The sequence below is a fragment of the Schistocerca serialis genome, chromosome 4, assembly GCF_023864345.2.
Source record: "Schistocerca serialis cubense isolate TAMUIC-IGC-003099 chromosome 4, iqSchSeri2.2, whole genome shotgun sequence".
Classification (NCBI taxonomy): domain Eukaryota; kingdom Metazoa; phylum Arthropoda; class Insecta; order Orthoptera; family Acrididae; genus Schistocerca; species Schistocerca serialis.
The window spans coordinates 30,639,184-30,662,982 of NC_064641.1; the positions used below are offsets into that span (position 1 = coordinate 30,639,184).

The window sequence follows — 23,799 nt, forward strand, 5'->3', positions numbered from 1 at the left end:
TGAGCTACCCAAGCTCGACTCACGACCCGTTCTCACAGCTTTAATTCTACCAGTACCTCTTCTCTTACCTTCCAAATTTCACAAAAGCTCTCCTGCGAATCTTGCAGAACTAGCACTCCTGGAACAGAGGATATTGCGGAGACATGGCTTAGCCACAGCCTGGGGGATGTTTCCAAAATGAGATTTTCACTCTGCAGCAGAGTGTGCGCTGATATGAAACTTCCTGACAGATTAAAACTGTGTGCCGGACCGCCCCTCGAACTCGGGACCTTTGCCTTTCACGGGCAAGTGCTCTACCAGAATTGAAGCTGTGAGGACGGGTCGTGAGATGGGCTTGGGTAGCTCAGTTGGTAGAGCACTTGCCCGTGAAAGGCAAAGGTCCCGAGTTCGAGTCTCGGTCCGACACCCAATTTTAATCTTTAATCTGCCAGGAAGTTTCATATCAGCGCACACTCCACTGCAGAGTGAAATCTCATTAATTGTCAAGTTGTAACAGCCTCCAAAAATAATCTGCTCTGAGGTGTCAGAGGAGCATTACACACGAGGTACGTCTTTCTGTACGACCGCCACAGACTGTACGCATTGCTCACCTGAAGCCGGCGACACCGAGCTCCACCAAGTGGTTGAGGTACTCGGACAGCTTCTGGCGCACGAACTCCTGCGACTGGTCCAGGTCGTGCAGCTCCACCAGCTCGCAGTCCCTTATCTGCAACAACGTGGGACGTTATCCTGTGCTAAAGACGATTCTCGATAATCCAGAGTACGAAGGATCCCAGAAAAAGTACGAACAATTCAGTTAGATTTAACAAAAGCGTGACTGGTCAAAGAAGAATTAAGGAAAATATGAAAAACACTGTGTTCGAAATTGAAGCAACAAAGGAAAATTTTGCAAGGCTGCGTTCATTTTTCCTCAAAGCCGTCTACACAGGTGATAGTAAAGTAGAAATAATGTCAAGAATACAGAACGTAAACAACTACAACTTGCATAAAGATAGACAAAAATGTTCTTAACGGATTCGCACACACATTCCGACAACTGGTTAATGCGCTCAGTATTAGAAGTGACCACCTCTGGCAGCAATACAGGCATGACAACGACGGGGCATGCAGCGAATGATGTCATCAGTCTCATGTTGGGGCAATGACGCCCGTTTCTCCAGCAGAGCTGCTCGCGAGTCTTGGAGAGTGGTTGCTGGAAGCTGACATGATGCAGCCTGTCTCTCTAGTGCATCCCAGACATGCTCTATGGGATCAGATCGGGAGAGCGAACAGGCTGCGCCATGCGTGCAACATCTTCTGTTTCCAAGACAACATCAACCACTCGTGCTCTATGAAATCGAGCACTACTGTCCATCAGGGTCTGAGCCCAAAGCACCTCGCAACAATTGCACATGAGGTCCTAAGATCTCGTCACAATACCCGACAGAAGTTAAACCTTGCCGATTCACTCGTACAATTTCGTGAAGAGGTGTTCGTGTGCCCACACCATTATGGATCCTCCTCAATGTCAGTCTCAGTCCAAAGTGTTTGGACCCCGAAATCGACTTCCACGTTCCCTCCAGATACGAATCCGACGAGTATTACTCTCCAGACAAAATCGGGACTCATCTGTAAAAAGAACATTGGCCCATTGTTCAACCGTCTAGGTGGCACGTTGACGACTCCACTCTAGAAGTTCCCTTCTGTGAACACGCAACACAGGTACATTTCACTGAAGTCCCACGTACACCATTGGTCTCTATACGAGGTGCATTCAAGTTCTAAGGCCTCCAATTTTTTTTCTCCAGACTGGAAAGAGATAGAAACATGCGCATTGTTTTAAGATGAGGCCGCATTCATTGTCAATATGTCCCAGAGATGGCAGCACCGTACGGCAGATGGAATTTTACCGCCAGCGGCGAGAATGAGAACTGTTTTAAATACTTAAAATGGCTACGTTTTCCTTACTTGAACAGCGTGCAATCATTCGTTTTCTGAATTTGTGTGGTGTGAAACCAATTGAAATTCATCGACAGTTGAAGGAGACATGTGGTGATGGAGTTATGGATGTGTTGAAAGTGCGTTCGTGGGTGTGACAGTTTAATGAAGGCAGAACATCATGTGACAACAAACCAAAACAACCTCGGGCTCGCACAAGCCGGTCTGATGACACGATCGAGAAAGTGGAGAGAAATGTTTTGGGGGATCGCCGAATGACTGTTGAACAGATCGCCTCCAGAGGTGGCATTTCTGTGGGTTCTGTGCACACAATCCTGCATGACGACCTGAAAATGCGAAAAGTGTCATCAAGGTGGGTGCCACGAATGCTGACGGACGACCACACGGCTGACCATGATGCATGTTGCCGAGCATTGTTGACGCGCAACGACAGCACGAATGGGACTTTCGTTTCGTTGGTTGTGACAATGGATGAGACGTGGATGCCGTTTTTCAATCCAGAAACAAAGCGCCAGTCAGCTCAATGGAAGCACACAGATTCACCGCCACCAAAAATATTTCAGGTAACCGCCCGTGCTGAAAAAATGATGGTGTCCATGTTCTGGGACAGCGAGGGCGTAATCCTTACCCATTGCGTTCCAAAGGGCACTACGGTAACAGGTGCATCCTACGAAAATATTTTGAAGAACAAATTCCTTTCTGCACTGCAACAAAAACGTCGGGAAGGGCTGCGCATGTGCTGTTTCACCAAGACAACGCACCCGCACATCGAGCTAACGTTACGCAACAGTTTCTTCGTGATAACAACTTTGAAGTGATTCCTCATGTTCCCTACTCACCTGACCTGGCTCCTAGTGACTTTTGGCTTTTTCCAACAACGAAAGACACTCTCCGTGGCCGCACATTCACCAGCCGTGCTGCTATTGCCTCAGCGATTTTCCAGCGGTCAAAAGAGACTCCCAAAGAAGCTTTTGCCGCTGCCATGGAATCGTGGCGTCAGCGTTGTGAAAAATGTGTACGTCTGCAGGGCGATTACGTCGAGAAGTAACGCCAGTTTCATCGATTTCGGGTGAGTAGTTAATTAGAAAAAAAAAATCGGAGGCCTTAAAAATAAGAACTTGAATGCACCTCGTACAATATGTCCAATGGATGCTGCAGGGTCAGATGCGAGTTACCTTGCGGTACTGAGGTGGTGCCGTCGTGCCCTTACACCAGATAACGGTTCTCTCTTTCTGATGTCACAAATTGACGGCCGGCGCTGACCTGGCCTGCGGGATACAGTTTCAGTCTCTATAAACTGTCACCACATCCGGGAACAACAGAACGTTTCACGTTAACCCGTCGGCGACAACAGTTTGGGACTGTCCTGGTTCCATACTTCCCATACCCCTCCATCGCAGAGAGTCTGGTACGCGTCTGGTCTGTTCCATACTGCACCCTCTGTGACTGTGTACACAGCAGTTGTGGATCAGGGCCTACCGGCAAACACTACGCCGTTTGATAGGTGCCCTGACGTCAACAGAAGTAATATCCGGCGTTCCCCAAGGAAATGCTATGACCCCCCTATTGTTCCTGATCTATATTGACGACATAGGAGACAATCTGAGTAGCCGTCTTAGATTGTTTGCAGATGATGCTGTCATTTACCGTCTTGTTAAGTCGTCAGATGATCAAAACGACTTGCACAATGATTTAGATAAGATATCTGTATGGGGCGAAAAGTGGCAATTGACCCTGAATAAAGAAAAGTGCGAAGTTATTCACATGAGCACTAACAGAAATCCGCTAAATTTCGATTACGTGGTAAGTCACACAAATCTGAGGGCTGTAAATTCAACTAAATTCTTAGGGATTACAATTACAAATAACCTAAATCGGAACGATCACATAGATAATGTTATGGGTAGAGCAAACCAAAGACTGCGATTCATTGGTAGATCACTTAGAAGGTGCAACAGGTCTGCCAAAGAGACTGCTTACACTACACTTGTCCGCCCTATTCTAGATTACTACTGTGTGGTGTGGGATCCGCATCAGGTGGGACTGACGGATGACATCGAAAAAGTACAAAGAAAGGCAGCTCGTTTTGTATTATCCTGAAATAGGGGAGATAGTGTCACAGACATAATAAGTAAATTGGAGTGCCAATCATTTAAAAAAAGGCGTTTCTCGTTGCGGCGGGATCTTCTCGTGAAATTTCAGTCACCAGTTTTCTCCTCCGATTGCGAAAACATTCTGTTGGGACCCACGTACATAGAGAGAAATGATTATCACCATAAAATAAGAGAAATAAGGGCTCGCACGGAAAAATTTAAGTGCTCGTTTTTCCCGCGTGCCGTTCGAGAGTGGAACGGTAGAGAGACAGCATGAAGGTGGCACATTGAACCCTCTGCCAGGCACTTTATTGTGAATAGCAGAGTTATGACGTAGATGTACATGTAGATCGTTGGCGTGGTAGTCCATTGACCGGAATGCCACCTTCCGTGAGGAACGCGATCGTACGAACGTCTGTTGACAGTTTGTGTGATTATATTGCGAATTAGACACAGAACGGGTAAATAGTAGTTTGTTGCTTTAATTTGAGCACTAGTGCAACAGCGTCCCCTTCATAAATATTTCTGCTGTTTCAGTAACACTCGTATCTCTTTACAAAATAACAAGTAGAACTCTAAACAGATTTTGTTATGTTTCGTTAGCTTTTATTTAACGTTCCAAACGTACATACATATGAAATATAATATTTTATTTTGCAAAGACATCAGTGACCTATTTCTGCTTAATTGACCTCACTGCGCGACAAAAAATGTGATACATCATAAAGATATGGCCGGAAGGCAATGTAACTTCGTACACATACATAGCTTCGACGGGTAACTGAATGTTGAGAGTTGCAGTTCTCTGTAACAGGTATAACGTCCACCAGTGAACGTTAGTCTTCTTCTTGTTCAGTACTGTTAGGAGACAAAGGGTACAAAAGTTGCGTGAACAGCGTCAGATAATGAATAATCACTGTGAAGGACACGGAGGTGCCGCGTACACGTATGAGAAAGCGTTATTAGCACCTGACAGAATTTGGAAGAGGCCTCATTGTGGGTTTCCATTTGGCCTGCAGGTCGAATAGTATCCAGGTTTGTGGGACACTCGGATATGACACCTACCTGATACTGGACTGCTTAGAAACGTGATGGCAAGGATACTGGTCTTAGCGTTCCTGTGGACCACGTCTGACTTTGAGGTTCTGCCGTGTGCGGAAAGATCCACAGACATGCATCTGTCAGTACATGTGGAAGACTAGCTCGGACATCAACTCCGCCCCAGTATCTAGGATAACAAAGACCAGTTACTACAGCTCGCGCGTCACGGGAGGATACAACGACTTTATGTCACCTTCCCAAACAGCCAGTGCTTCCAGGCCAGACGGAGCGCGGTTTCATACAGATAAGGGGTCTGCCAAGTTCTTTGTAGAGTTCGCTCGATTTATAATTACGTCATATACCCTCTCAGTGCCTGTGAGCGCTTAGCGTGAACATGAATAATTCGATACTATCGCGAATGTGAAATTAGTTTTCTCAACTCTGTCTTCATGACGAAGAAAGATGAAAACGTGGCGTAGGTGATTTTTAGCACCAGTCCAAAGCGAATGTGAAATTAGTTTTCTCAACTCTGTCTTCATCACGAAGAAAGATGAAAATGTGGCGTAGGTGATTTTTAGCACCAGTCCAAATAAGAACGACCTTCGCAACTACGTAGTTGAAAGCACACTGCGAGCCACAAACAAGTCGTAGTCTTCGATCTCTGTAGACGTGGATAAATACTTTTTCACATACGCTAGGATCTCATTTTACTTTATTACCTCTTCCACGTCTGTGTTTTTCCCTTTACTTTTCAGCTGTGTACATCTGTTCTCAGGATGTGTATATGAAACGTTTCCAGTGATGAGTTTGTCTGTTTTGGAGTCGCAGATGGAATCGTCTCTTCTTCTTCTTAAAAGCGATGTTGCAGGGTCCGCTTCCTTCCTCCTTATGATATGTTTCCTGCTGTCTAATTTTCCTGCGTCAGGACTGTTGCGTTGATGGCGTAATCCAGAATGTTTCCAGAATGTTTTCGCTGCATCTTATCCTTTTCCACTTCACATTTTTGGCCTCAACAGCCTGTTCTCTTTCTTCGAACGTCACTCATTTGTTCTTTTTGAAGCCACGTTTACTAGTGATTTATGTACTGTAGCACAGAGTGCAGTTGTGAGGAAACGGTAGAATGTCGTGAAAAGTTGGATGACGAAACATACACAGACACAGGTGACGAAACGATTAGAATTACCAAGTGTTACGCAGCCTTTAACTTCGAATTATCGAGTTTTGTCGGGCTTTCTTTCACAACTATCGTTTCGATTTACCGATTGTATCAAAGCACCAACGACAGCATCGATTTGTCGAGCTTATTTCGAGGTACAGGAAACCTATTTCGATTTGTAAATGAATTCGATTTATCGAGGTTCTAGTTAGCAAGAGTACACTTCACAAGTTTACGAGATGCCAGTTCTGTTTCTTTGGGCGGACTGATAACCAGGTAATTCCCTACAAGTATGGAACATAAACGTTCGTCAGACCCAAGAGTTAATCGTCCTATCATTCACTACAACTTCGGGCTAAGGAAGCAATTTTGGAGCACACACAGCGTTTCCCTCACATAGATATGAATATTTCATATATAACATGCATTATGTTCATTATCATCAGTGTTCTGCCAAAGGGCAGGTTTTCACATGGTTGTTCTCCAGGCTGTCCGGTCTTCTGCCATCCTCTTCAGGTCTGTATAATTTCCTTTTCCCTTTATATCGTCTATCATCTTGTATCTCCTTCTTCCTCTCAGTCTTCTCCCACAAACCAATCCTTCCAAAGCATCTGCTAGCAAGCACTCCCTTCACAATGAATGTCCCAACCAGTTCTTTTTCCTTTGTCTTACAACCTTCAGCAGACATTTTCTCTCACCAACCCTTTCCAATACTCTTTCATTACTCACTCTTTCCATCCAGCTTATTCCCTCCATTCTCCTCCACACGCACATCTCAAATATCTTGTAACCGGAAAAGGGAAATGTATCTGACAGCAAGAAAGAGTAATGACCCAGAAACTACCAAAAATTATAAAAACTACTGTGTTATATTAAGAAAAGTTATTAAAAAATCCAGGAGTATGTGTATCATGTCTGAAATCAGCAACTCTGATAATAAAATTAAAACAATTTGGAATATTATTAAAAGAGAAACAGGTCAACCAAGAGCAGAGGAAGACAGTATTACCATCAAATTGAATGAAAACTTTACGAACAAAAAGTCAGAAGTTGAAAATATTTTTAATAATCATTTTCTAAATGTTGTGGATATAGTAGGATCCAGGTGTTCATTAGAAGATGCTAGGCTGTTAATGGAAGAGGCCATACCTATGCAATTTGATACAATTGAAATCTCACCCACTTCTCCCTCTGAAATTAGGAAAATAACAAACTTGCTTAAAAGCAAAAACTCACATGGAATTGATGGCATTTCCAGCAAAATACTAAAGCTTGTTCTCAACAGATAAGTAAGATTCTCAGCCACCTGTGTAATAGCTCTCTGGAACAGGGCATTTTCCCTGATAGACTGAAATATGCTATTGTTATACCTTTGCATAAAAAGCGGGATAGATCTGATGTCAACAATTACCGTCCAATCTCCCTTCTAACAGCTTTATCCAAAATTTTTGAGAAAGTAATGTATTCAAGATTAGCTTCACATATCTGTAACAATGAAGTACTAACAAAATGTCAGTTTGGTTTCCAGAAAGGTTTCTCAACAGAAAATGCCATATATGCTTTCACCAGTCAAATTTTGAATGATCTGAATAACCGAACACCACCCATTGGGATTTTTTGTGATCTCTCAAAGGCTTTTGATTGTGTAAATCATGAAATTCTGCTAGACAAGCTCAAGTATTGTGGCATGAGTGGGACAGTGCACAAATGGTTTAATTCGTACCTAACTGGAAGAGTTCAGAAAGTTGAAATAAGTAGTTCTCGTAACATGCAAAGATCAGCGCATTCCTCAAACTGGGGAACTATCAAGAATGGGGTTCCACAAGGGTCAGTCTTGGGTCCTTTGTTCTTATTCTATATTCATGAAGAGGCAAAGTTAGTTCTCTTCGCTGATGATACAAGTATAGTAATCACACCTGAGAAACAAGAATTAACTGATGAAATTGTCAATACTGTCTTTCAGAAAATTACTAAGTGGTTCCTTGTAAACGGACTCTCACTGAATTTTGATAAGACACAGTACATACAGTTCCGTACAGTGAATGGTATGACGCCATTAATAAATATAGACCTTAATCAGAAGCATATAGCTAAGGTAGAATATTCCAAATTTTTAGGTATGTCCATTGATGAGAGATTAAATTGGAAGAAACACATTGATGATCTGCTGAAAAGTTTGAGTTCAGCTACTTATGCAATAAGGGTCATTGCAAATTTTGGTGATAAACATCTTAGTAAATTAGCTTACTATGCCTATTTTCACTCATTGCTTTCATATGGCATCATATTTTGGGGTAATTCATCACTGAGGAATAAAGTATTTATTGCACAAAAGCGTGTAATCAGAATAATAGCTGGAGTCCACCCAAGATCATCCTGCAGACATTTATTAAAGGATCTAGGGATATTCACAGTAGCTTCTCAGTATATATACTCTCTTATGAAATTTGTTATTAACAACCAAACCCAATTCAAAAGTAATAGCAGTGTGCATAACTACAACACTAGGAGAAAGGACGATCTTCACTATTCAAGATTAAATCTAACTTTGGCACAGAAAGGGGTGAATTATACTGGCACTAAAGTCTTTGGTCACTTACCAAATAGTATCAAAAGTCTGACAGATAACCAACAAGTATTTAAGAAGAAATTAAAAGAATTTCTTAATGACAACTCCTTCTACTCCATAGAGGAATTTTTAGATATAAATTAAGAAAAAAAAGAAAAAAACAAAAATATTAAAAAAATAATAAAAAAATAAAAATAAAAATAAAAAATAAAGAAAAACAAAAAACACAAAAAAATTGTTATATTAACTTAAGTATGTTGCTAAATTAACCTAATTATGTCATGTATTGGAAAATTCGACTCGTTCCACATCATTACGAAATATCGTATTCATGATCCATGGAACTAGTATTAATCTAATCTAATCTCTAATCTAATCTAATCTTCTAACCTTTTTTCTTCCTCTCGTCTCAGCGTCCATGTTTCTGCCCCATATAGTGCCACACTCCAGACAAAACATTTGCCAAGCCTTTTCCTTAGTCCTTTATCTAATATGCCACGTAAGAGTCTCCTCTTTCTGTTGAATGCGTCCTTCGCTATGGCAATTCGGGTTTTCACCTCCTGGTGACATCTCAAGTCTTCAGTTATTGTGCTTCCGAGATATTTAAATTCACTTACTTGGCTAATGGTAGATTGTCCTATTTTAATATTGGACAGTCTGCGTCTTGTACTGATGACCATACTCTTTGTTTTTGCTGTGTTTCTTTGCATCCCATATTCCTCAGAAGCTTCATACAGATCCTTCAGCATGTTATTGACTGTCCGTTCACTTTCTGCCACTAATACCATGTCATCAGCATTATGTTAGAGACTATTTGGAAGAATGTGTACTGCCTTGATAAAATAACAATTGCTACAGTTGAACGGCAATCGTGATTCAGTATCTTGTTTGAGATTTGCTTATACCGTGAGACCTTAGTTTTAACATGAATAATTTGATAGCATCTCGAATGTGAAATTACTTCTCTCAACTCCGTCTTGATTACGAAGTACACTGAAAATATGGCGTAGGTGAGTTTTAGCACCAGTCCATGTGAGAATGACCTTAGTAACTGCCTAGTGGAAAGTTCACTGCGCGCGACAGATTAGTCGTCATAGACGTGGAAAAATTTTATTTGATATACACTAGGATCTCATTTTTATTTGGGATGTAATGCCGCAGAACTAAATAATAAATATTCCCGATCCACCGGTTCTAACCAAGGTTTTCAGGACGTTTCCCTTGGTCGGCTACCAGTTTGCCTGGAATTTGATCGAATCATGGCTTCAATAGGGGCAGAAAATAAAAAGTGTTAAAAAAATTCTGCGTAGTTTGGTGTCCTAATGCCCAATAAGGTAGAAGTTTATCAATTGTCAAGGTGAATTTTATATGCGTGTTACTATTCCAGTAGGTCGCTATTAATATGGTGAAAAAATAAGACAAGAAGAGGATAGACTAAACCTAGTACGACTAGTGAAATACAGAATGTGTCATTCAGGCCCATCAGTGTCATTGTTTACGTCCAAAATATTCGTTCGCCCTATTTATGAATCTGGAATGCAAGCTTGAATAATGCCGTCCAATCAAACTTGGAAGGTCATGTCTGCTAACAACAGACTGCTGGAGACGTAGGATATGACTTTCCTTCTGCTCATTACATGAAAATCTCAATGCAAAAACTCAGGGAACAATGCGCTACGTATGGACTCAACAGACTAAAATACTCGGCTACTACGAAATACCTCCATCAGCAGAACTTTAGACTTTCAGCTATCCGCGCTTCAAATACATAGAGGGTGATTCAGTCGCTCCTAATGATGTCGTTTTATGCAACCTGCAACGTTGCATCCGGCCTTCAAAAACCACGAACGGGATTTTCATATTCTCTTACATGCTATGCGCAAACTGTTTGTCCTAAGGAAAAAATGAGTAGGACCTTTTTGTAGCAAATTTAATGTAGTTAAGTACCGTACAGGAATACATTTTTGTTAAAGGCCGAAGTTCTCGTGTTATTGACAGAAAACATGCAACAGTGACCATCAAACGCAAACCCACTACAATTCTGAGCCCCCACCGTCAGGACTTCTAGTATGTTGTTCATGGCACTCCCTCCTACTGCTTTACAAATATTTGAGACTGCACGAATTATTTCCCACATTCGACCCTTTTTTGGTCTTCGTTAACGGGCCTTACTACACTGCTTGTAAGAGTCAAGTTAGGACCGAATTGTCAACGTAATTAGCTTTAAAAAAGTCATTTTCCATTTATTACCCTCACGAGCATGTTTCAGTTTACAATGCCGACAAAATACCCAACTATGCTGTTGGTATTATAGCCCAATCAATAGAGACCAAGAAAGGTCGAATATCGGGAATATTTCGCGTAGTTAGAAGTTTTTGTACAATGGAAGGAGGGTGTGCCACGAGAAACATTCTAGAAATCGTGAGTGGGGAGGGACGAATGTGGGGATGGAGGTGCGTTTGCAGGCCAGTTTGGTATGTTTTTATTGAATTACTCGAAAAGGGTGGCCTCCAGCGAAAAAGTATTCCGGTACCAAAATTAACTGCATTACATTTCCTACAGAAAAGATCCTGTTCATTTTCCTGTAAGGCTAATAGTATGCGCGTAGTGAGCGAGAGAATATGAAAATGTTATACGGCGATTTTCAAGGACAGACACAATATTGTGGGTCGGATACACCGGTAGGAGCAGCTGGATCACCTTGTATATGCCCTTCATCTCATTCTTGTAGCAACATCAGACATACTCCACCTGTCAATTGCAAACAAAAAAGAGCTGAACAAGAGCATTGATATATCAACAACGCCATCTGGAACATGGGATGATACAGCATAAGAAGAAAGAAGTGAAATCATCACATTAGCTAGCATAGAAACGCTATAATTGCAAAACAGGAATTATTACACTACTGGCCATTAAAATTGCTACACAACGAAGATGATGTGTTACAGACGCGAAATTTAACCGACAGCAAGAAGATGCTGTGATATGCAAATGATTAGCTTTTCAGAGCATTCACACAAGGTTGGCGCCGGTGGCGAAACATACAACGTGCTGACATGAGGAAAGTTTGCAACCGATTTCTCATACACAAACAGCAGTTGACCGGCGTTGCCTGGTGAAACGTTGTTGTGATGCCTCGTGTAAGGAGGAGAAATGCGTACCATCACGTTTCCCACTTTGATAAAGGTCGGATTGTAGCCTATCGCGATTGCGGTTTATCGTGTCGCGACATTGCTGCTCGCGTTGGTCGAGATCCAATGACTGTTAGCAGAATATGCAATCGGTGGGTTCAGGAGGGTAATACGGAACGCCAAGCTAGATCGCAACGGCCTCGTATCACTAGCAGTCGAGATGACAGGCATCTTATCCGCATGGCTGTAACGGACCGTGCAGTCACGTCTCGATCGCTGAGTCAACAGATGGGGACGTTTGCAAGACAACAACAATCTGTACAAACAGTTCGACGACGTTTGCAGCAGCACGGACTATCAGCTGGGAGACCGTGGCTGCGGTTACCCTTGACGTTGCATCACAGACAGGAGCGCCTGCGATGGTGTACTCAACGACGAACCTGGGTGCACGAATGGCAAAACGTCATTTTTTCGGATGAATTCAGGTTCTGTTTACAGCATCATGGTGGTCGCATCCGTGTTTGGCAACATCGCGGTGAACGCACATTGAAAGCGTGTATTCGTTATCGCCGTACTGGCGTATCACCTGACGTGATGGTCTGGGGTGCCATTGGTTACACGTCTGTCACCTCTTGTTCGGATTAACGACAAACAGTGGACGCTACATTTCAGATGTGTTACGACCCGTGGCTCTACCCTTCATTCGCTCCCTGCGAAACCCTACATTTCAGTACGCTAATGCACGACCGCATGTTGCAGGTCCTGTACGGACCTTTCTGGATACAGAAAATGTTCGACTGCTGCCCTGGGCAGTACATTCTCCAGATATCTCACCAATTGAAAATGTCTTGTCAGTCGTGGCCGAGCAACTGGCTCGTCACAACACGCCAGTCACTACTCTTGATGATCTGTGGTATCGTGTTGAAGCTGCATGGGCAGCCGTACCTGTACACGCCATCCAAGCTCTGGTTGACTCGATGCCCAGGCGTATCTAGGCCGTTATTACGGCCAGAGGTGGTTGTTCTGGGTACTGATTTCTCAGGATCTATGCACCCAAATTGCTTGAAAATGTAATCACATGTCTGTTCTAGCATAATATATTTGTGCAATGAATATCCGTTTATCATCTGCATTTCTTCTTGTGTATCAATTTTAATGGCCAGTAGTGTAATATATCAGTCAGTTTATACAAAGCAACAGGACACAAAATCCTTGACATGAAACGAAGAGTCTCAGCTGTGGTTTTTATGCAGAGAAGTTTTTTTCTCAGCAGTAATGTAAATTTCGAGGTTAGTAAGTATATAAATATCAGTCTCCGATCCACTAGCATTAAACTCACTGAGGTCACAAAAGTCATTAGATACCTCCCAATATCGTGTCGGACCTCCTTTTCCCTGGCGTGATGCAGCATCTCGACGTGGCCTGGACTCAACAAGTTGCTGGAAGTCCTCTGCAGAAATATTGAGCCATGCTGCCTGTATAGCCGTCCATAATTACGAAAGTGGTTCGGGTGCATCATTTTATGTACGAACGGACCTGTCAATTATGTCCCATAAACGTTCGATAGGATTCACGTCGGGCGATCTGGGTGGCCAAATCATTCCCTCGAACTGTCCGGAATCGTCCTCAAACCAATCGCAAACAACTGCGGCCCGGTGACATTGCGCATTGTGATCATTAAAACTTCCATCATTGTTTGGGAAGATGAAGACTATGAAGGCTGAAAATGGTCTCTGGGAAGCCATACATAACCATTTACAACAGCAATCAGTCCAGTTGATCAGAGAACCCCGTCCATCTTATGTAAGTACAGCCCACATGATTATGAAGCCACCACCAGCTTCCACAGCGCATTGTTGACAGCTTGCGTCCATTTCTTCGTGGCTACCATCAGCTCTTACCAACCGGAATCGGAACTCACTGAAGAGAAAACGGTTTTTCAAGCGTCGAGGGCGGTGTCGTGCTGTTAACAGAGGCACTCGCGCCTGTGGTATGCTGCTGTAGCCCCTTCATCCCAAATTTCGCCTCATTGTCCTAAAGAATACGTTCGTCGTACGTCCCACATTGATTTCTGCGGTTATTTCACGCAGTGTTGCTTGTCTGTTAGTACTGACAACGCCACGTTAGCTGCCGGCCGAGGTGGCCAAGCGCTTCTTGGCGCTACAGTGTGGAACCGCGCGACCGCTACGGTCGCAGGTTCGATTCCTGCCTCGGGCATGGATGTGTGTGATGTCCTTAGGTTAGTTAGGTTTAAGTAGTTCTAAGTTCTAGGGGACTGATGACCTCAGAAGTTAAGTCCCACAGTGCTCAGAGCCATTTGAACCATTTTCCACGCTAGCACCACTGCTATCGGTCGTTAAGTGAAGGCCGTCGGCCACTGCCGGAAATGTGGTTTTCTCGGCTTACACATGACATCTCGAAATCTTGAATTCCCTAAAAACTTTCGAAATGGAACGTCTCGTGCGTCTTGCTCCAACTGCCATCCAGCGTTCAAAGTCAGAAACCTTTCCGCATTTATCACCTTAGTACAAATGACGACTCCGCCAAAGCACTGCCCTTTTATACCTTGTGTACACGATACACGTGGCAAAAGATGCATTTTATAAGAAAAGGAGAATTTTCTGCAGCGGTCTCGACAGAGAACTGAGGAAGAGACTCACAATATGTCTTGTATGGAGTGTTCATCCGTATGGCGCTGAAACATGGACTTTGAGGAAGAAAGACAGAGATGTGGACATGGCAGAGGATGGAAGGAATAAGTTGGATGGACAGAGGAAAAAATAAAGAGGTACTGAGAAGAGTGGGAGAAAAAAGACAGTTACTAGATGTAATAAATAGAAGAAAAAGAAATTGGATTGGGCATATATTAAGAAAGAATGACGGACTGATAAAAACAGTTTCAGAAGGTTATGCAGAAGGGAAGAGGAAGCGAGGAAGGAAGAGATTCCAGATACTGGATGACATGATGCACGGTACAACATACAGCAGCCTTAAGGAGGAAGCAAGGGATCGCAGAAAATGGAGATGGAAAGAACCTGCTAATATAGCAGAAAACTGATGATGGTGACGAGAGACTACCGCCATATGCATATGTGCATTTTGCTATTCCATGTCTTCTGTCACCTCAGTATACTGTGTCAACAGCAAATTAGAACAAAAGATTTACAGTAGACAGTGCAACAGCAGCATTAAATACAACTGTCGAAATTACGTATAATGAGACTATTCAAGTGTGTGCCGGACCGAGACTCCAACTCGGGACCTTTGCCTTTCACGTGCAAGCCCTCTACCAGGTTCGCAGGAGAGCTTCTGTAAAGTTTGGAAGGTAGGAGACGAGGTACTGGTGGAAGTAAAGCTGTGAGGACGGAGCGTGAGTCGTACTTGGGTAGCTCAGTTGGTAGAGCGCTTGCCCGATAAAGGCAAAGGTCCCGAATTCGAGTCTCGGTCCGGCACACAGTTTTAATCTGCCAGGAAGTTTCATATCAGCGCACACTCCGCTGCAGAGTGAAAATCTCATACTGAAATTTTAATTTTAACAGAGCTGTAATTCGTATTAAATACTCGACAGTCCTCGAAAGTCAACTTTTGCGTCTAAACCCATTTGAAGTGAATGAATGAACATTTGAACCTACAAGAGAGAAAAAACCTTTAAGAGGCAGTTATTGATTCTAAATCTGACTATCCGATAACTTAGAATGAATTTCAACTTCACACGAGGGTAAGTCAATTATTACCCGCAAAGTAGTTACAAAACTTTATTGTAATCATATAGGAAACTTACAAGAACATCATTTTTCGACATAGTCTCCTTGCATTTCAACGCACTTGTTCCGTCGTTGTACAAGCTTCCTGATGCTCTCATAAAAGAAGGTTCTCGTTTGAGCTGCGAGCCAAGAATGCACCGCTTCTTTCACTGCTTCGTTCGAGGCAAATCGACGGCCATTTAATACCCGTTTGAGTGGACCAAACAAGTGACAGTGAGAAGGGGCAACAGCTGGACTATATGGAGGATGATCCAGAACTTCAAATTTGAGTTTCTGGACCGTTTCAGCGGTGTAGGCAGCAGTATGCGGACGGGCAATGTAGTGCAACAACACAACACCTTTTGACAGCAATCCTCGGCGCTTGCTTCGAATTGCAGGCTTTATCCTGGCAATAAGCATCTCACTGTAACGTACACTGTTTATTGTTGTGCCCCTTTCCCCATAATGTTCCAGTACTGGACCTTGTGCGTCCCAAAATACCGTAAGCATCAGTTTTCCTGCGAACGGTTGGATCTTGGACTTTTTCTTGCACGGCGAATTTCGATGATTTCATTCCATACTCAGCCATTTACTCTCCGGCTCGTAATGATGGATCAGTAATGATCCTATCTAAGAAGTTGTTCCCTGCGTTACCAAAAATGGTTCAAATGGCTCTAAGCTCTATGGGACTCAACATCTGAGGCCACCAGTCCCATAGACTTAGAACTACTTAAACCTAACTAACCTAAGGACATCATGCCCGAGGCAGGATTCGAACTTGCTGCCGTAGCAGCAGCGCAGTTACACACTGAAGCGCCTAGAACCGCTCGGCCACACCGCCTGGCCCTTCGTTACCATAGCGATCCAAATGTTTTTTGCAGATGTCCAAGCGCGTTTGTTTATGCAACAGTGTGAGTTATTTTGGGACCCATCTTGCACAAACTTTATGAAACCAAAGTCTGTTGTGGATGACTTCTTAGGCAGAACCACGACTAATTTGCAGACAATGTGCCACTTCGTCTATAGTTAATCGTCAGTCCAAGAGAATCATTTCACGTGAACGCTCAACGGTTTCTTGAATTGTGTCGGTAAACGGTCGTCCGGCTCCTTCATCGTGCGTAACACTTGTGCGACCATTTCGGAAGTTTTCAGTCCATTCGTAGACATTCGTTTGTGGCAAAACACTGTTCCCGTACGTACCTAAAGTCTTCGATGAATTTCGGCCCCTGATATGCCTTCCGACTGCAGAAAAGGATTACTCTTCTTTGGTGTAAACAGACAGCGGAGCAGCCATGATTAACAGCATGGCAGCGATAACGAAACTAACCTAGCAGCTTGAAAATTGTAAAGATATAACAACAAATAAACAAAGCATGCGTCATCAACGTAAAACGACAGTACTTCCAAAATAAACAAAAATATAACTAAATTGCAGATAATAATTGACTTACCCTCCTATATTGAAAGGAAGGTGAAGTCACGACTTGATTGTTATATGAATCGGTACGTGAATGATCTACAGTAACATTATCCGAATGTTTAGAGAAATCAAGTCTTGAATTAATAATTTTTGTATTTAGAAGGTTTCAGAACTCGTTTTTGAAGTACTCTGAGTGGCCATACGTCACGGAATGTAGTGGATGTGATGGCGGTCCTCGGCTGCTGAAACCTATGCAGTGCATTTGCCTCCATATAGCCCTGCTATAAAAGGGTTTCTGACGCCTCACATTCAAAACGCAGGAAATCTGAGGCACAGTCTATTGTCGACTGCCCCTTACGGCTCTACGCAGGCGACGTTTCGTCCGTTCGTCAAATCACTTTGTGGTCGCCCTGTATGGCGGTTTACGCGGCTAGAAACATTGTCGCTGCGATTTTGATGATCCACCTAAGATGCTCTTGGCCTCGCAAACCCGAATTCTTGTGTAACGTCCGATATGCTATGACCCATGCGTCTTACACCAATTATCAACCAACGTTCGTAGTTGCACTCTTCGGGTACCACGTCCACACTTGTGCACTAGCCGCAAAGTTTAAGTATCATAGAGTGCACCTCTTCAAATGAAACAACGCTTTGCATGCCTTTTGGCGACTCGTTTTACAGAGAAGACGTAATCAGTAGGCTACGTACGTTGTTGGCGTCCTGGTAGTTGTTGACGAGGCAGTAGGGGTGGAAGTTGTCCTTGGTGTAGGGCACGTCTGGGTAGCTGTAGGCAGCGGTGTCGGGTATTGACCCCCCAGTGCCCACCTCTCCGTCCCAGGTACCCGTCATGTGGTTCAGGATGACGTCAGCGTAGATCCTGCAGAAAGTAATTTTTTCTGTATTGTTATTTCATGCCCCCTCGCTCCATGTAGCAGGGGGGCGGAGCTGGCAGAGGTACAGATAACCCCCTCTTCAACCAGATGCTAAAAACGGAAAAACAAGGAGACACAAGTACTATGAATTCTAAAATAATTGAGAAGGTGATGCGAATGGGTGAAACACAAATAATAAAATACTGTCTTTATGAACTAGTAGAAGCCGACCTCGGGGAAGATCAGTTTGGATTCCTTAGAAATATTGGAACACGTGAGGCAATACTGACCAAACGACTTATCTTAGAAGCTAGATTAAGGAAAGGCAAACCTACGTTTCTAACATTTGTAGATTTAGAGAAAGCTTTTGACAACGTTGACTGGAATACTCTCTTTCAAATTCTGGCGGTGGCAGTGGTAAAATACAGGGAGCGAAAGACTATTTACAATTTGTACAGAAATCAGATGGCAGTTATAAGAATCGACGGACACGATAGGGAAGCAGTGGTTGGTAAGGGAGTGAGACAGGGTTGTAGCCTCTCCCCGATGTTATTCAAAAATGGGTCAAATGGCTCTGAGCACTATGGGACTCAACTGCTGTGGTCATAAGTCCCCTAGAACTTAGAACTGCTTAAACCTAACTAACCTAAGAACATCACACACATCCATGCCCGAGGCAGGATTCGAACCTGCGATCGAGCGGTCGTGCGGTTTCAGACTGTAGCGCCTTTAACCGCTCGGCCACTCCGGCCGGCGATGTTATTCAATCTGTATATTGAGCAAGCAGTAAGGGAAAGAAAAGAAAACTTCAGAGTAGCTATTATAATCCATGGAGAGGAAATAAAAACTTTGAGGTTCGCCGATGACATTGCAGTTCTGTCAGAGACAGCAAAGGACTTGGAAGAGCAGTTGAATAGAATGGACAGTGTCTTGAAAGGAGGATATAACATGAACATCAAGAAAAGCAAAACGAGAATAATGGAATGCAGTCGAATTGAATCGGGAGATGCTGCGGGAATTAGATTAGGAAATGAGACGTTTAAAGTAGTAAATGAGTATTGCTATTTGGGGAGCAAAATAACTGATGATGGTCGAAGTAGAGAGGATATAAAATGTAGACTGCCAATGCCAAGGAACGCATTTTTGAAGAAGAGAAATTTGTTAACATCCAGTATAGATTTAAGTGTCAGGAAGTCGTTTCTGAAAGTATTTGTATGGAGTGTAGCCATGTATGGAAGTGAAACATGGACGATAAATAGTTTGGAAAAGAAGAGAATAAAAGCTTTCGAAATGTGGTGCTACAGAAGAAAGCTGAAGATTAGATGGCTAGATCACATAACTAATGAGGAGGTACTGAATAGTATTGGGGAGAAGAGAAGTTTGTGGCAGAACTTGACTAGAAGAAGGGATCGGTTGGTAGGACATGTTCTGAGGCATCAAGGGATCACAAATTTAGCATTGGAGGGCAGCGTGGAGGGTAAAAATCGTAGACGGAGACCAAGAGATGAATACAGTAAGCAGATTCAGAAGGTTGTAGATTGCAGTAGGTACTGGGAGATGAAGAAGTTTCCACAGGATAGAGTAGCATGGAGAGCTGCATCAAATCAGTCTCAGGACAGAAGACCACAACAACAACAGCATGAATCGTTTTAAAACAGTGATTAAAATGTGGGAAGATAGCACAGTTAAAAATCGTGAGAAACACTTGAACAGGAAAAAAATTGAAAAATAATAGTGGAAAAACTCTGAACACGACAGAAGGGACACTGGCCATTAAAAACAGAGCAACATGCATTGCCACTGTAACTGGAAAAGGACCTGCTCTGGGACGGTAGATTGTAGAGGAAAAGAAGGTGTGGTATGGAGAGAGATGGGTGGGTGGTGGTGATGAGGTTCGTGAACTGGGAAGAGGTTTTGACAATGATAGGGATGGCTGCAGAGGACAAGTAGAGAGGCCAACGAGTTGTAGACTGGAGAATGAAAAGGGGGTGGGGGTGGCACGGAAGGAGAAAAGGATGGAGTGTGGTAGGTGGTGGGGAGGAGGAGGAAGCCATTGGGGAGGGTATGGATAGGGTAGCATTGGATTGGAGTCGGTAGGACGGATATATGTTGGGGCGGAGTTCGTGGCCCGGAAGAGGAAGACGGTTGAAATTTATCTGTGAGAGGTTGTGGAGGTTGTTCAGGTGAAGGGTATGGTGGAATGTGTAGGTAGAGGCGTGGCAGCACACTAGGGTTGCTAAGGAGAGGGGACACACTAGGACTGTCGTTGTCGAGTTTACGGACAGTGCAGATTATTTAGCGGTGTTCAGTTTGAGTGAGGAGAGGTGGGAATTTGATGAGCTGGTAAAGGATGCTCGTATTGGAAGCAGAAAGTATTTTGTTTTCGCCCTTTACAGTTTCAAATGGTTCAAATGGCTCTGAGCACTATGGGACTTAACATCTGAGGTCATCAGTCCCCTAACTACTGAACTACTGAAACCCAACTAACCTAAGGGCATGACGCACATCCATGCCCGAGGCAAGATTCGAACCTGCGACCGTAGCGGCCGCGCGGTTCCACACTGTAGCGCCTAGAACCGCTCAGCCAAACCGGCTGGATTTTATATATTCCTTTCTTGCTCTTGGTCTAATGGCAACATTCTGGGAACAAAAGAAATAGGGGTACGCTACTATTAAAATAAGTTCTCTGATGAGCGACGTCCAAACTCCAGACTGTGATAAGATACGAGGCTACTTGATTGACATTCCCTTTCCATTCACCTTTGTTGTACGGAGTAGGATGAAGATAATCCCGAGAGAAAATTCTTTGTTCAGCAAGCCCGATATACAAGAATTTTCGATACTAAGAAGTCAGAGCACCTTATAGTAAAGTCTTTTTCTTTCTGTCCACAACACTTCTTGAATGTGTCTCTGAGCCAAATGTTGATCTTCATTTTATTTTTCCTTTCTCAACATCGCTTGATGTATTACTTGATCGACTTTCCCCCTTCGTTGACACAAGTTGCAAACCGCTGCCGCTGGGTGGCTCCATACTGTATCGTGTAACATGTCGGCGTGTAACAGAATTATGTCGGTGTGTAAAAACAGCGTGCTAATCGCAGAAAACGTGCCTCCGATTGAAATCCGTAGAAAAATGAAAGCTATGTACGTTGTTTATATCATCGATATCAGTCATGTACGACACTGTGTTGTTTGTGCTCGTAAAGAAGTAAACAGTGGTGCTAATCTCAACGTGTGAAAAATAACGTGCAGTATTTCCAAAACTGAAACAACGCCTTCGGGGGTATCACTTTCATAGTGATACAAGCGGTACAAGTAGAGGTCAGGTTGTGGGTCTGTCAACGAATTCATCCACTATATACTGGCGTTATCAACAAATTGACCTCTTGCCGCAAGAAATGTTTTCGGCACCAAGGTGGCTATGTTGAGAAATATGTATCTCGATATGAAGAATAAAGGCGTAGAATGTTAATGAAGTTTGTTTTATTTAAAAAGCTTTAAGGGTTTCCACATGAAAAATTTTGATGCATTATCTTTCAGCACGTCCTACTACACTCCTGGAAATGGAAAAAAGAACACATTGACACCGGTGTGTCAGACCCACCATACTTGCTCCGGACACTGCGAGAGGGCTGTACAAGCAATGATCACACGCACGGCACAGCGGACACACCAGGAACCGCGGTGTTGGCCGTCGCATGGCGCTAGCTGCGCAGCATTTGTGCACCGCCGCCGTCAGTGTCAGCCAGTTTGCCGTGGCATACGGAGCTCCATCGCAGTCTTTAACACTGGTAGCATGCCGCGACAGCGTGGACGTGAACCGTATGTGTAGTTGACGGACTTTGAGCGAGGGCGTATAGTGGGCATGCGGGAGGCCGGGTGGACGTACCGCCGAATTGCTCATCACGTGGGGCGTGAGGTCTCCACAGTACATCGATGTTGTCGCCAGTGGTCGGCGGAAGGTGCACGTGCCCGTCGACCTGGGACCGGACCGCAGCGACGCACGGATGCACGCCAAGACCGTAGGATCCTACGCAGTGCCGTAGGGGACCGCACCGCCACTTCCCAGCAAATTAGGGACACTGTTGCTCCTGGGGTATCGGCGAGGACCATTCGCAACCGTCTCCATGAAGCTGGGCAACGGTCCCGCACACCGTTAGGCCGTCTTCCGCTCACGCCCCAACATCGTGCAGCCCGCCTCCAGTGGCGTCGCGACAGGCGTGAATGGAGGGACGAATGGAGACGTGTCGTCTTCAGCGATGAGAGTCGCTTCTGCCTTGGTGCCAATGATGGTCGTATGCGTGTTTGGCGCCGTGCAGGTGAGCGCCACAATCAGGACTGCATACGACCGAGGCACACAGGGCCAACACCCGGCATCATGGTGTGGGGAGCGATCTCCTACACTGGCCGTACACCACTGGTGATCGTCGAGGGGACACTGAATAGTGCACGGTACATCCAAACCGTCATCGAACCCATCGTTCTACCATTCCTAGACCGGCAAGGGAACTTGCTGTTCCAACAGGACAATGCACGTCCGCATGTATCCCGTGCCACCCAACGTGCTCTAGAAGGTGTAAGTCAACTACCCTGGCCAGCAAGATCTCCGGATCTGTCCCCCATTGAGCATGTTTGGAACTGGATGAAGCGTCGTCTCACGCGGTCTGCACGTCCAGCACGAACGCTGGTCCAACTGAGGCGCCAGGTGGAAATGGCATGGCAAGCCGTTCCACAGGACTACATCCAGCATCTCTACGATCGTCTTCATGGGAGAATAGCAGCCTGCATTGCTGCGAAAGGTGGATATACACTGTACTAGTGCCGACATTGTGCATGCTCTGTTGCCTGTGTCTATGTGCCTGTGGTTCTGTCAGTGTGATCATGTGATGTATCTGACCCCAGGAAAGTGTGAATAAAGTTTCCCCTTCCTGGGACAATGAATTCACGGTGTTCTTATTTCAATTTCCAGGAGTGTATATTTCAAAATATACTTCCGCGACACCATTGAAGGGTATCTGTCGCTGAAAGATCTGCGGCAATTAAGATAGTTGAATAAATATTAAATAAATTACTTGGCCATATTTATCTGTTGCACAAGGGACAGCAGTAGGACGTAAAACGGAAGATTGCGAGGGAATACGTACGCATGTGCTCTGGTGAAGATATCACGTTTATTCAAGGAGAGCTGAACAAAATACTGAGGTAAACAACTAATCAATGAGTGGTGGTTGCTGTTCTTCGTAACACTCTCAGCTGCATTAAAAAAGTCACATTTACAACTGCATCTTGGAGACCCCTGTATGATTTATCATTCATTATTCATTATGGAAAGGTCAGAGGAATCTTTCCGTCGCTACATTCATGCACACATACACATATAACACAAACTTAGGACCAATATAAGAATGAAGAAAAACTTCACCAGCGTGCTCATGGTTGGCAAACGGTAATTCCCCTGTCTTGAGTGCACAAAGGAAAAGAAAAAGAATTCACCGATAAGAATGAACTGTTAATAATCGCACCATAGAAGAAGCTCTGAATCTAATTTGGAAGTTTTACTCCGAAAATCAGTAACTGTGACATGTAGCGATTCTTATAAGCCCCGAATACGTGATCATCACAAAGAAAAATTCTGCATAATATGAGCGGCTAAATGTAACTGCTCATAATGTTCCGAAATTATGAAGAACAATTCCGTATACCGCTCAAGAAGCGACGAGCGATTAGAGCAGTTAATTTTGAGTTGAGGTGAAATCTACAAAAATGGATCATCTCCCGTAACTCTATAGAGCGAACTCGTTTGGAACCAACGCGTTCAGTTCTTCCACAAGTG

At 43.9% G+C, this 23,799-nt stretch overlaps 1 protein-coding gene across 1 annotated transcript in view; it reads right to left on the bottom strand.

The window, feature by feature from the left end:
• LOC126473748 (alpha-amylase 1-like) overlaps positions 1-23,799 on the bottom strand; it is an 82,323-nt gene that overhangs the window by 36,271 nt on the left and 22,253 nt on the right. The window contains exons 3-4 of the mRNA XM_050100998.1: positions 17,803-17,971; positions 591-706 (exon numbers count right to left, since the gene is read on the bottom strand). Coding sequence (XP_049956955.1) covers positions 591-706; positions 17,803-17,971 — 285 coding nt within the window. The remainder of the gene's footprint in view (positions 1-590; positions 707-17,802; positions 17,972-23,799) is intronic.